At 43.1% G+C, this 14,825-nt stretch overlaps 1 protein-coding gene and 1 non-coding gene across 3 annotated transcripts in view; one reads left to right on the top strand and one right to left on the bottom strand.

The window, feature by feature from the left end:
* The window catches only part of cacnb1 (calcium channel, voltage-dependent, beta 1 subunit), a 34,279-nt gene extending 19,930 nt beyond the window's left edge, over positions 1 to 14,349 (bottom strand). For both annotated transcript variants that reach the window (XM_073494288.1, XM_073494289.1), the window contains exons 1-2: positions 14,260 to 14,349; positions 7,901 to 7,987 (exon numbers count right to left, since the gene is read on the bottom strand). In XM_073494288.1, the coding sequence (XP_073350389.1) occupies positions 7,901 to 7,987; positions 14,260 to 14,349 (177 nt within the window). The remainder of the gene's footprint in view (positions 1 to 7,900; positions 7,988 to 14,259) is intronic.
* trnac-gca (transfer RNA cysteine (anticodon GCA)) lies at positions 8,546 to 8,617 on the top strand. The gene has a single exon. It is a non-coding gene; the product is annotated as a tRNA-Cys (tRNA).
* Positions 14,350 to 14,825: the final 476 nt, after the last annotated feature.

Raw genomic sequence — 14,825 nt, forward strand, 5'->3', positions numbered from 1 at the left:
GGCCATATTCTTCTTTCCTGTCACTGCAGCGTCATGGCAACCAGCTGGCCCGTCTGACAATGACTAGAAGGATGAGTCATGGACTGAACTCCACAGAAATCCCCATTTTCACAAACAAGCAACCGAGGAACTCCGATAGCGAATGCCAACAGGTGAAAAATACAATTACAGGAATTAGTGCTAAGTGATCGATATCAAATTATTTACGAGAATATTTTTCAGCATGATTACGGCTGCTGGGTATTGTTTGAAATGTTTTTATGATAATATAAACATCACACCAACAACAGCAGTATTTTCTCAGTGTCTTATTGGTGGGATATAAACATGTTTTTCACACAAAACCTTTTGTTTAATAATAAAAAATGCCAACCTTCTCAATTGAGCTGTATAGTATTAGTATCAGTAGTCACAAGTATCTGTGCAAAACCATTGCCTAAATAAAATATAACATAGTAATCATTTAGATCAAATCACGATTGTGATATTGATTATGAATAATTCTTCGTCCTCCTCGACAGTAAACTGCACCTCTTGACTCCTGGATGTTGTAACGGACACTTTTGGTGCTTTTTTATAGACTGAATGATCAAACAGATTAAATGCTTTTAAAAATAGCAGCTATAATAAGAAGTAATATAATTCATGATCAAGGCAGCAAACAGTGCTCAGTCGTTTATCATCACGTCAGACGTGAGAAACCTCGACAGCTCATTTAGGTGATTTGTGTTTAGCTGAACAGCGTGATAATATCACATCACGACTGCTGAACTAATAAGTAGATAAATCACTGGTCAATCGACAGTTTTGATAATCAATTGATTATTCAAAGCAATATATATAAAAAAAAATGTGATGATTTGCTGCTTTTCTCATTAAAAAGTGAATATTTTGGGGGTTTTCAGCTGTTAGTTGAGAAGTTGAGGACGTCACTTTGGACTCTTTGGAGCTTTAATGGACACTTTTGGTGCTATTTTTTACAGACTGAAGATTGAAATAATCAAATATAATGGACAGACTTATCGCTCTTAAAAATAGCCGTTAGTCACGGCCATAATAAGCAGTCATGAAATCGATGATCAATGCAGCAAACTGTTCAACTGTTGATCACAACAGACACAAGAAACAACAGGTTTGTTGAATGTGGATGAATAATAGCACCAGACAATCATATTATCACTCCTACTTAACTACTTAAGATTAATCAGTGAACAATCAACAGTTTTGATAATCTAGTGATTATTCGAGGCAATATATCAAACAAAAATGTACAAGATTGACTGATTCAAGCTCTTCTAATGTGAAGATTTGCTGCTTTTCTCTGTTATCTTTGGGTGATCAACACTAAGTTTAGAATTTGAAGACACCAACTTGATCATGAGGGATATTTTTTAATTCTTTATCGATTTATTAGTCAAAAGATAGAAGTCAAACTACTTCAACCTGCAGCCCGAATCATCAAGACTACAATTACACTCAGAGTAAAATAAACATGCTGAATCAACTCCAAGCTCTACATGCAATGATTGCAAAAACTGTGGAAAACTGAACAACAGTAACAACAAGCAAAAACCCAGATCCAGACCAGGCCTGTTTAGGGACAGGGGGACAGCAGTGACAGAAGCCCCCTGAAATGGCCACAGTCCTGGGACGGCCGAGCACGGTGGGACTGGAAGTCTAATTAAAAACACAGCGCCTTTCCAGCAGCTGTGGCCCGGCCCAAAATGGAATCGCGCTCAGAAAGAGGGGGAGCGAAGAAAAGACCAGACCAGATACGAGCTATATTATCCTGTCATGTCTCAGAGCAAAAGTGTCTGCTGAACTTTCAAAACTCAATCCAGAGAAACTCACACATCATCAACTGCTCCCAGATCAGTCAGACGCAGCAAAAAGCTCGATCCTTCTTACCATGACGGGCCTTTGGATCCTCTCAGTCCTCTCCATACCTCGTTTGCCACGCTCGCCACACCACGGCAAACCAAGGGGGCAACGCCGGAGTCCACAGGCAGAGTTATGTGTATATGAGTGTGTGTGTGTGTGTGTGTGTGTGTGTGAGAGAGAGAGAGAGAGAGAGAGAGAGAGAGAGATAGGGGCAACTAGTGTGAGTGTCCGCCTGCTAGTTTGACAAGTGCAGAAGTGTTCATGTGTGTGTGCGTGTGTGTGTGCGTGTGATAGGAGAGAAAGCCAGAAAGGAGTGTATCCGTATGTGTGAAACCAGGAGAGCTGCTCTCTTAACCTCCAACCCCTTCAACCACACACACACACACACACACACACACACACACACACGCCCACCTTCCCCACCTCCACCCCCCAAAAACCTCCACAACCCAGAGGAACGTGAACCCTGTATAGAGGAAGGGAGCCGGAGCTGGCCGGGGGTCGGGTTGCAGGACTTGTGCTACATTTGCAAACTGGGGAAATATATTTAGCCACGGCCGGTCAGAAACAGGGACATGAACGCACCGAGACCCAGAAGGAGGCTTGGTATGCAGCCGTCAGCCATTCAATGCCCCGGCTGACGTGGGAGAGGGCTGGGGCAGTGCCCAGGGAAACCCCCCCTCCTCTCTTTCAGTCTTTGCTCCGTTCCTCTCGGCCTCTGTCCTGATCTCATTCTCTCCCCGTCTCTTTGTCTCCCGGAAAAAGGGAATCAGACGATGGATTAATATGGATATGAGGGGAGGGAGAAAAAAGAGTCTGTGGCTCAGTGATCGGCGCAGTGACACTTTGAAGCAACTGGCGCTTGACGATTAAAGCCTTCAAAGTATCTGCTGAGTAGTTCCCACTCGCAATCCCCAACGAGGTGTCTGCTTCACAAACATACATCCTATGCGAACACGCAAAACATAAATCATGGAAATGAAGCATGTAGTCTGGAATTAAAAGGCTAAAAGAGGCAGATAGGTGTGGTTGAAGGGGTCCACAGTGTCCACTAGAGGGCGACCTCTGACACAATGACAGGGGCTTCACCATGGCTACACCTCCGAGCGCCTCTTCCACTCTTGTGTTAGCAGCTGATGACAACACAGTCAGCTGGACAAGGTGGAAAAATGGACGCAGCAGCAACTGGTTCTCTGCTGGGATTTATATGTCAGGACTGACGGGAGGAAAGCTCGTCTCTCTGCAGGAGCTAAACCCTCGAGACCTTTCACATATGGCAGCGAGAACGTTGTGCTCTTGCCTTCAGGCCCCGTGCACACGTACGTGGGCATTTCTTAAAACAAAGCTTTGTCTATGCGCTTTGGCCGTCCGTACACACATAAGCGCAGTTTAAGGTCACTTTTGGAAAACTTATTATATTAGATATTCAGAAACGCTGTTTTCAGTGTTTACATGTAGATAGGAAAAAACTGGGTTTTTCGGCTTGTCTCATTTGTTTAGCAGGCTTCTGATTGGCCAACGTGGCCCCTACATTAGAGGTTATATCAGCCTGCATTTGCGTTTTCATACCGTTCGTGTGGTTGGGAATTTTTTTGAAATCGGAGGAGGAAAAAAATACCTGTGTACTTGTGGACTAGGTCTGACAGGTATAAACAGGTTTTCCAGAGGTTGGTTGGTGCATCGCCTCTCCTTGCCACCTTTAAGAATTTATGAAGCTGTATCACAAAATGACAAAGATTTTACATTTTTACAAGGATGATAATTCTCATCGACTGGAAAAATCATGAGACAAGAATACAAATTGTTCTTGTTATTTCAGAAGAATGGAAGTTACGTTAATGTTACATGATTCAATTTGAAACATATTCTCTATTTTTCCATCAGCTTTTGGTGAAGTTTTAAAGATATACATTCACTTGTTTGTGATTAACTTGGATATTTTTATTTTAATGTTGGTTTTAGTGCAGTTTTCTGACAGGTCTTCTTCAGAAGCCTTTGTGGTCCTCATCCTTTAGAGGGATTCAGCCACTGAACTGGGACTGGGATGATTGGATCAAAGTGCTACAATGTTGTGTAAGAGCATGTGTGTTTTATAGTTGTTAATGATGAAAAAAACAGCTCAAAATTCATAATTTGAGGTAAAAAAAGATTTTTTTCTCCTGGAACAACAGCAGACATGTTCCCTGGTTTACAGAGCAGCAGCAGCAGCAGCAGCAGCAGACAGTCTCTGCCTGTCTTTGCACACCTGAGGACGGAGCGTGTTTTTGTTGAACTCGGTACACAAACCAGCACACTGCACAAACACGTAGGCTGCGCCCACACACACACACACACACACACACACTCACTCCCTCACGCACACAAACACAAACCCATCTAAACATCCTCTCCTTCGTCTCTCCATCCCACTGTGCCGGCACACGGAGGGAGATTCAGTGGCCCGGTTGCCATGGAAACCGGGCCGAGTGTACCAGCCAGCTCTACCGTTGGCTGATTGTGGCTCTCATGTATTTGTGTGTGTGCGTGTGTGTGTGTGTGTGTGTGTGGGGAGTGAGTGTGCACTTGCGTAGGTGTGCGTGAGACTGTAAAGCCTATACGGGGCTCTGCTTTGAGTTGTTGAAGGGGGAGGCAAAAATAGGCTATATGTGCAAAAGCCTATAGAGTGGCGTCGTGCTTTGTCTCCTGCGATTAAAAGCCACAATCTTGGTCTTAACGCGCAGAAACACTCATCGATACTTCACACGGTAAACGGCCGAGTTGCTAAATGAATCTTTGGGATTATGTGCAGCATTTCAGCTGTTTAAAATCCCTCCGCTGCTAGCCTTGATGAGTGAAATGCACTAGCACGAGACAGGGGAGGGCATTTATCTCAGGAAGGAAATCATCCTTACTACGGCTAATGAGTTTTTCATGCAGCATGAGCGATTATGAATCGTGCCTGACCTGCGGGCCCCGGTGCACGTGGTCCGTCAGCGAGCGGAGTCGCAGAGTTAATGAAGGACAAGGCAGTGGGAAGGGTGATGTGTGTAGGCGAGGATGCAGCTAACCTTTAGAAACCACAGGAGAGTTCAGCTCCCTGTGTTCACCAACAGCCATGTCTTTTTGTTTTTTCTTTTTTCAGAGTCAACACCAGCACTGAACAGGTAAATGTCATTCAGCACGGGGCAAATCAGTTCCTCTCACAAATCAAGAGGTCAGATGGTAGAAGGGGGGGGGACTCATTTAGCTGCCGCACAGCGTGGCTTTGAGAAATGTCATGTCCAGACAGAACCGCGAGCGCGTAATGCCTTAACCTCGCCTTCGAAACTCCCCGTGGGGAAGACGTGTTCCTGACCCGATCCTAGCTGGACGACTGACAGAACCAATCAATGCACCTACCTCTGCAGACGGGCGGAGTCGGGGTCAGAGGTGAGCAGTGTGGGGGTGAGTCTAACACCTGGGGACTAATAATCATAATCATAGCCCTGGAGGAACCTCTGCTCTGACGCCGTGACAAGAAAGCTGCGTGTAGCTGCAGACACAGGGGTGTTACTGTTGTTAGCAGCGAAGATATCAGAGCCAATTCGACGTGTGAGATACTGAACATTATGTGGGCCGTCTGTGACAAACACAGGTGAAGAGGGGACGATGTTTAAAGGTGAGAAAATAAAGGGTTTAAGTTTTTCAAGTCAATTGGAAAAGACCTGCAGCGCAGTAGATAAACTAAGGTGAAAAGTGATGTGGTAATAACAGATTGAAAGATCAATTTTACCCTCCAGAAAGTTTTTAAAGATTATTTTTAGTTATTTCAGCCACCTTCTTTCTGACTTTTGGCTTTAAACTTATAATTATAAATCATTACATTTGCTCTTGGAGGTGAGCTTAGTGATGTCACATTAATTTCACGAATAATGCAGATTATGTAGAAGAAAGACTCAAAGGCTAATGATTCCTCAAAAACCAAGAAATGTTTCGAGGCTAAGAATCCAATTAAGGTGATTTTAATCTCTTGGAATGAGAAAATATTAAAGGATTAACACACGACACAGAAAAACATGGTTTAACATGGGAAACTTGTTCAAGTAACAATATAACTGTAACCACATGTTGTTTCTCGCTCGTTAGAGTAAACTTTGCGGGCGGGACTGCAAAGAACATTTGCAACAGGAGATAAAACAATTAATCGATCAATAGATGGACAAAAAAGTTTGCAGGTTCCAGCTTCTCAGTTGTGAGGATTTAGAGATTTCTTTGAACGTATTTGGGTTTTTCGGAGCGTTTGTAAAGTAACTCCAGCTTTCAGAACAGATAAGCGTGGGCTGTGTGAAATTTTAAAAGCCATTTTTCATTACACCAACCAAAAACATTCAGGTCAAAGTGTTGATTTTAAATGACGGAGCGTGAAGAGGATACCTGTCAGGATTTAGAGACAGTCCTTGTTCTCTTGTGTTTAAAAGTGGCAAGACGTCTTCAAATATGAAATCTCAGAAATACTCTGAGTAAATCTGGAGCCATGAGTGTTTATAAAACACAACCGAGTTTTTAATTTTTTGAGTGAGGTCACATCTGGTGTTGTAATCTTCTCTCAGAGCAGAACTACAGACTGTTGGAAAAGGTGACGATCGCAGGCACTGCATCTCTCCAGGGGGGCGACTGATGGTCACTTGGTAGTACAAACTAGGCTGACTTAATCAGGTCTAGGGCTCGATATAGTAAGAAACAAAATCACAATTTGAATATTTTGAATAAATGTGATCCACGATTCCCGGGAATGATCATTTTTGCGTCGTAATTTTCATTTTCACTGAAAAAAACATGATGACGTGACATTTCTTGGGGTCTGTATTAAACAAACATGTCTTCTTGTGTCTGTTGTTTGTATATATCACACACATATTGATCATTTTATGACTCATTGTGTAGAACTAATCAGGCCACAGTCTGAATGTGGACCACACTGGCACGTAGACAATATGGATGAGTTTTTACCACTAACGCTGGGCCTGTGAGAGCTGTGTTGCTATGGATACTGTCTGGGTAATTGTCAGTTTGAGAGCGTGGCACACTGACCAAACTTCATCGAAACTTGGACAAACAAAGATTGAACATTTTGAATCCGACCAGAAGAGGACGGACACTCGTGGCACCCCAAATATAATCTGTTTATCTGTGTTTGTTGACAAATGTTTGACTGGTGAGCAACGAGCTTCATCAATCAGGAAAATGTTTGGCTGGTGATTATTTTTGTGAGTAATTCATTACTTGTTTAGTTTAATAAATAACCAAAGTCAAAGTGCCAATGTCTTCACTGCTGCTCGTTTCGCTTAATAGTCAAAAAACACATATATATTTAATTACTTTTTCGCACTGCTATAAAACTGTGAAAAGCAGCAACTGTTCATGATTACTTTCAGGCAGATCAGCTCATTGATTGATCACCTTGTTGTATATACTTGTTATAACATGCTATATGTATTTGCCTTGAGTGTTTTTTTGATATTGTGTGTTAAAAATGTTTTTGCTGCTGCACAAAACATTTAATCTCACAATTAAAGTTTGTCTGGAGAGAAAAACAAAAAGTCATCATAAAAATGATAATCGAACTATGCTGTCAGGGAGAGTCTGTCTTTAAGCTGGGAAATATCATGAGACAACGTCATATGTAACAGGAATAGGTGGTTATTGAGTTTGTTTTTGTTGATTTCAGGACGTTACAGAGAAGAGAAAGTTATGATAATAACTTAGGACTTATCTCTACTTATCTATTAGGTTTCAGCAAAGTTTTAAAGATGAATCTTGCATCCAAATGAACACTCACTCGTTGGTGATTACCTGGATAAAAAAAAAAGTAAATAATAGTAATTAAACTACACCTTCAGGGAAATAAACAGAGCGGCTACATTCCCAGCACTGAACGTTCCTCACTTTGTCTCCATTAAACTTTCAAATGATTCTTCATTAAATAAAACAGGCGGGAAGCTGAGACCCGAGTGTGGCACTTGGATTAGTCTGGAGGAAGGATTAAAGTGTGAAACGTTACCTGTCGGACAAAGCTGTTGGAGGTGGTGTCAGAGGAGGTGCTTCCATCCGAGCGCTTAAATCGGCTCTTCCTCTTGGCGTACTTTCCCTGAGAGCGGCGGGGGTCGGAGGGCAGGAGAGAGGGAGGATTTGGAAGGAAAGAGAAAAAGACACAAAAAGTTTAATTACGTTGCTCCACGATAACTTATTCTGACATGTCCTGTAGAAAACCTTGTTTCTGGGGAGCATGGCAGCCATTAACATTTGGCACAGCGTTTGTAAAAAGCTTCTGAATATGATCAGGCAGTCAGATGGAAGCGGAGATAAAAGAGTCCCAGACTGGAGAGGAAGTCATGCAGAGCGTCCACGAACAACCTTCATTACTCGTCATTTTTCATGTTCGGATGCAAACCGGGGACCTTGTAATCTGATTGGCAGACCCCTGGCAAATGGCCTATCCGGGTTGGGCAGAGGCCACACATCGCATTATGAGCCCACCCTGCCCGCATCGCCATGGTTACACAATGCTGACTAATCACATTTGTCGGCAATCAGAGGAGAGACTGTGGCTGTTGTTCCTCCAGCGTGAAAAAAAGAAGAGAACTGCAAGTTAAGAAGATCAACGCACAGCAAACTGTCCTGCATATTCAAACACCATCACACCACAGGGGGTATAGCTCAGTGGTAGAGCATTTGACTGCAGATCAAGAGGTCTCCGGTTCAAATCCGGATGCCCCCTGGCTTTTTTTTTTTTTTTTCAGTCACGTCTCATGTTCAAAGCAGCTTTAAACAGCACGGACTAAAAGACTTTGTCTTCGCTTTAGTCTGTTTACCACAGATCAACTGAACTTTTAACTTTAAGATACCGTTCCTTTGCTTCCCTCTTCCAAATAGCCACTGCTTCCTCTCCAGGAAGTATTCTCATTATCGATTCATATGTTTGCTCAGTCAATAATAATGTCAACTGATGTCTTTAAACCGCTTATTTTCCAAATAGCAGTCCAGAAACTAAAGATATTCAATTTACAGAGACATGAGACAAAAAAGAAGAGCAGAGAGGAGGAAGAGCGGCACAAAATGTTCCTTGATAAATGACTTAAATGAGTAAACAATAACTAATGTACTATCTTATTTATTCGTATTCTTTTAGGACAGTCTGCAAATCAACTGCAACATGAAACCTGCGTGACACACTGTACAGTACAGCAGCCACTCAGAAACAGTCGTACATACATAACTTAATGTTTGTCTAAACAATGTTATCGTTGTTTGGTGACTGCAGTCCACAGCTGAAGTCCACAGTGATCTGCAAAGTTGTTGGTGTTGTGTTCATGCGCCGGGTGGAAACTCAAATATCAAAAGATTTGAACCCCTTTTAATTAGAAATCACTTCGCTACTGTGTCTGCGACCTTGGTCCTCTGTTGTTGGAAGCTGCTACTCTGAGGAAACAAAAAGCGATCCAGTTTGTTTTTGTGATAGAGGCTACAACAATAGAAACGCTCAACACAAAAGGCAAAGGAAAAGTTGTCTGTTTCTGCTTCATCAGCTGAACTACTGCACATTGATAATTAGCTTATTAGGATCCCTGTTAGCTAATGCCAGGATGTTAGCTGGTCCTCCTGGGTCCTGAGACTACAACACATTAATCAGCAAGTTTTAAAACTTTGCCAAAAAGGAGCCATACAGAGGTTGAATGTAGTTGGAAACATATCTTTGGTAAATTTACAATTTATTTTAAATGAACTTCATATGATACTGAGAAGTGTATCTTTTTGAATTCTTACTTAAATGTGTCTAAAACAACGTGTCAAGTCTTGTCAACATTGCTAGTTTTGGACTACATTTTCAGCCCCAGTACTGACATGGTGTATCTGAACACCGAAAAGAACCGGGCTACAGTCGGATTTAAATGTTTTCAGTATGAAGCTCGTGACAATCCTGACACCTGCACGCACAAATACTGTAAACACTGAAAGTCACTGATCAGCTGCTTCAAAACTGCTCCAAATGTCTGTTCTGGGACCAGCAGGAGCGAGTGTTTCATCATCACTCACATCGTGTGCGACCGGGCACACCGAGGCCTTTAAACAAACACGACCTGTTACACCACCAGCGTTAACAGATAAAAGAAGATGTTTTCACATCTGTCGCACGCTACACTCCAAAACAAAATTGAAGCTCAGGAATTCATTTGAATTTTTTTTTCCAACCTCCTGTTGTGCAAAAATAATGTATCCAGCCCCCGTGTGCCCCGCTTGATTTACTGCTGCTGATGGATAGGATGAACACGCAGCGGGAAGTTCCACAGAAGTGTGACACATCCAGCAGCAGCCATTACTGTGTTACTGTGGTTACTGGCTTTTAATGTGGAAGTCAAACTGGAGGTGATGATAGATGAGAAAGAGACTGATATAATGAAAAATGGAGCATGACATCACTGCTGGCAACTCTCTCCTCCTACGCCGGAAAAGTCGTCCAAGAATCATGACTTTAGAGGAAAATGCAGCGTGCACTGATGACTATGCAGAGACTCGAAGACGCTGCTTAGTTTCTGTCACTGTAAATCATAATTCAAAAGACACAATCGGACTTTTCCCAACATTTCGTCCAGGACGTAAGATCCAGATGACGACACCTGGTCACAGGTTTTTACCTCTACAGCTGGTTCTTATCATCCTCCTTCTGTATGTACTATGATCTGATTTATGATGATTTATTCAACTGTAAGATGGATTTTCTTCTTCAGATCCGTCTGAAAACAACACTTACATGCCCACCATGTCCATTTAAAACAGTTTCTGCTCCATGCAACCATTCCTCCTCTTCATATCGCCTTTTAAGAGATCCCTTCCTAATGTGCTTTTAGTTTAAGCGACGGAGGACAATATCCACAGTCCTCACTTTAATGCACTAATGTATCAAAGGGTGAGTTCACCCAAAATTGAAATTTGAAGTCATTAATCTACTTTGTTTTGGAGAATGATTCAACGCTGTTTTTTCTGTGAAGCTCCAGAAATGTTTTGTGGACTACGAATCTTTATCCGCCTTTTCATCAGCACGGAGGGGAATAGATGACGACTGACTTTTCCTTTTTGGGGCAAACTTATCCTGAACTGTTTATCTTAGATGAGGTTTCAGCGGCCTGAGCAAAGAGATCAAGAGGGTATCTTGCAAATGTGCAGCCTTTTCTGTTGTTTTCTCTCCAGAATCACAAAGAGGGAATTTTATAGGAAAAAAGGACGACAGCTTTGAAAAGATATCTACTCCTTTTGACTAACTGAGACTGCTGAGGCCTCGTGAGCTCAATGTGTACGGAGTATTTCATCCCCCATTTTCTTAATTAATTAATTAATCAGGAAATGAATAATTATTTATTAAAAGAGCACTAGGAGGTGATCTTTTAACGGCACAAGAGGAGTGATCATAGAAAAGTTGTCTTAAAAACTGTGAACCTTTCCTTTAAGAGCGTAGAACACGCTGCACAAACTCTCACATAACTGGTGTTTGGGTCTATCCAGTTGCAGATCTCTTGGTTACACCGGGTGTAAATGAGGTCGTACTCGCTCTCTGTTAATATTTTGGGGGTGCAACGCAACATGACAGTCAAACAGGCTGTAAACAAACCCCCAGTTCAGCCACACAGTCTGGACAGACGGATCTTATCCACAGCAGTGTACAATGAGGGATGTGAGGTCAAAGTTGAACCAAGCAGCGCTGCTAAACCTGACTGTGAACAATGGGCAGCGTAAGTGATTTATTTTTTGTTTAGTTAACAGGCTCAACAGCAGCGGCTGGTGTTGTTTTTAGTTTTTGAGTCTGTGTGTGCCATTTTGGCAAAATGTGGTCCTGGAGACATCTTTGGTGGCGCGAACTACCACAGAAACAGTCCTCAGTAGTTAGCCAGGTGTTTATATGTCTGTCTGTCTGTCTGTGAACAGATTTTTGTCAGCTCGGTTGCATCAAAGCCGTGAAAGACACAGTCATGACACTGGCGGGGTGTGTAGTTGAGATCGAAACGAAGGCCGAGATCGAAGGTTGGCGTGGTCAGAGCCCTCTCACACTTCACACCCTCCCTTTTTGTTTAGTTGTTTGCCTTTTCGTGGCTTTGTTTGACAGGAAAACGGTACGACAGAGAGAGGAAATGAAATGCAGCAGAGGGCCACAGGTCAGAATTGAACGCTGGGCTGCTGCAGCCTCTGTATGCGGGGAGCATCTTCTACCGACTGAGCTACCGAGGCGGCCCAGACACATTTGTTTTGATACAGTCAGGAAAGTCTCAGGGTGATGGCCAAGCAAGGCTCCAGACTGATCTGTCACTGCTGCACCTAAGATAATAATGCCCTTTAATTTAATCTCCAAGCAAATTATGTTAATGATTGTAAACAGGAATGAAGGCGAAAATGCTGGTTTTTCTTCATTTAAAGGTGCACTACGTAGTTTTAAGGAAGACATTTTAACAAGAAGAGAATGATGTTTTTACGCCTAAACACAGTCGCACCCTGGAGCCCAAATCTGAAGATTGGTGCAGTCCGAGCCGTGAATATCTAAAAGAACCAAAGACGACTGAGTATTTATGGGTCGCAAAACGGTCTCCAGCGACTTAGATAACATGATTACACCGTGGATGTTTGCTTTGCTGGAGATGTTGCTGTGCCACCAGATATCTCCGTAATTAAGCTGGCAAATGAAACGTTATCAGAACAGATAACCAGAATACGACCTTGTGTTATAAAAAAGCTGTTTCTCTGTGCTCTGCTTTGACGTGATGTGTGTGGGTTCAGGTGTGTGCGTGTTGTGTGTGTGTTCGAGGGGTCACCACGATCGGCGCCGTGATGTGCCGAGTTCCTGTCAGCAAAGGGCAGGGAAATGCCAGAGAAGGCATGAAGGGAAGGCTTCCTGTTGGTAAACATCCTCCCAGATTATGTGTATAATTAGAGAGGGTGTTGTGTGCGAGCAGGGGGCTTTAATCTGGAGCGTGGAGGGTGGTGGGCGGCGTGGTGCACGATATCACGACTGTAGAAATGTAAACCACATCACGCTCATCCACCCCGGAAAGCTCCATACATTATTCTGCCCACAGATCGCCACACTGATCTGCAAACCGACGGCGGCCAACAGACACGATCTTTAATCTAAGCGGCCCTCGGGCGCTGAATTTGGATCAGCTCTCGGCTCATTTTCTTCATCCGCGGTGGCAGAAAAACCTTCAGGATATTAGAAATGCGTTTGGCTGCTCGTCGCTCCACAGCAGAGTTATAAATACATACACCAGCATGACCCGCTGCAGGCCTGCATGAACTTTATATCTAATTGATCACACACATAAATACACAAACAGTGTTCCCCGCTGCCTGGCACGAGGAGGGGGTCCATCTGCTTTCTCACCACAGCCGATAAAGATCTGACTTCTAAAGAAGAGCCAGGGCGAGGTGAGATGGCGAGAGCGGGATTGGAGATAGTGGGACACCGAAAGTGGCCGGGGAAAGGAACGAGGAGAGATGAGAAGGAGCTGGGAGGAGTGGGAGTACAGAGGAGAGAGCAGGACTTGGCATGGTTTGAAGCGTTGGTTGTCTGTGGTGAGGTGTTTTTTTTTCTTCTTCCTTCTCCAGAGAGACAATGACTGAGCGGAGCGTGGGTGTGTTTGTTCTAGATATTCCTCATCAATGTTTTTTTTTTTCTCCCTCTCCTTCTTATTTCTCATCCATTTAAACTGTTATGACTAAACATGCCCACGACATCATGTCACTTCCTCACAGCCGCGGCCTATTTGTAGCTGCGAGAAGAGTGACACCATTGAAAGTTGATGGCTAAAATTGTAAATGAAGGAGAGGGGGAGAAAAAAAAAAGTTGATTTTTGGAGGATGGAGGAGGAACATTTTCTCCTCATTGAAAAACAGATGTGACACCGGCCCAAACTTCAGTCTTCTCCTCTTTTGTTAATAATAATAACACCCACCTGGTTAATTACTGCTTCGTTAAAACAAAGGCGTGGTTTTCCTGAGGACCCAATGAGCAGACAGCATAAAAAACAAGCGTTACATCATATCCTTGCATATGGTTACACATGGGAGACTTAATAAAACACAATCACTGGGGGAGACGCAGGCAGAATGACACACATATGAATCAAAATCTCACGAGCATCAAACCATCATTTTCTTTTTCCTTATTTTAAAAGCAGAAATTAAACTGAAGGTGAGCTTGAATCTGTGCAGCAGCGTTTCAGACTCCCGGAGGCAAATTAGGCGACTTAATTGCGGAACAACCTGTTAATCTTCCCGAGTGAAACAGCTCAGAAAACAAAGCCTCTGTTGTGCGGATCCACGCCAGTTTTCTCAGGCTTTCCACATGTCTGTCACCACATTTCCGCTTCTCCTTACCTGTGTGTGTGGATGATGGTCGAACATGTCCATTTGGATCTCCTGGGTTGAGGTCGAAGGCGTCCTGGACATACTACTTTTCTGTACCATTGATTTAACTTTTTTCCCCCCGATCTATTTTCTAGTTTCGTGTGTTTTAAGCAGCTGTCGACGGACTCATCTTCTTCTCGTTTTTCTTCCAGAGAGGGTGAAGCCGCTGATGTATCAGAGCTGGCTGCTATTATAATGGCAACAGCTGCCTCCCTCCTCCAAGCCTACAGCGCTACAAACTGGCGCACCAGGCTTTTACACCACAGTCAAGACGACGGGATGACGCCACAGCACATCCGGTCACTGCTTTCAAAATAAAATGCTTTGAAAAGGGACACTGACAACTGGAACTGGAATTGTTCTTATAGGCTACATCTGTTTATTCGTGTATCAACAAAAGGAGAAGTTCACCCAAAAAAGTGGCCAAGATGATCAAATACAAAATCATTTATTACCTCTATCGGGCTACTGATAAGGATTATAGCAATATGAATGGCAGGATTAGTCGTCACAGTTATAATTTCAAAAGTAAAAGC

Source organism: Pagrus major, chromosome 23 (genome assembly GCF_040436345.1).
Source record: "Pagrus major chromosome 23, Pma_NU_1.0".
NCBI classification, from domain to species: Eukaryota; Metazoa; Chordata; class Actinopteri; order Spariformes; family Sparidae; genus Pagrus; species Pagrus major.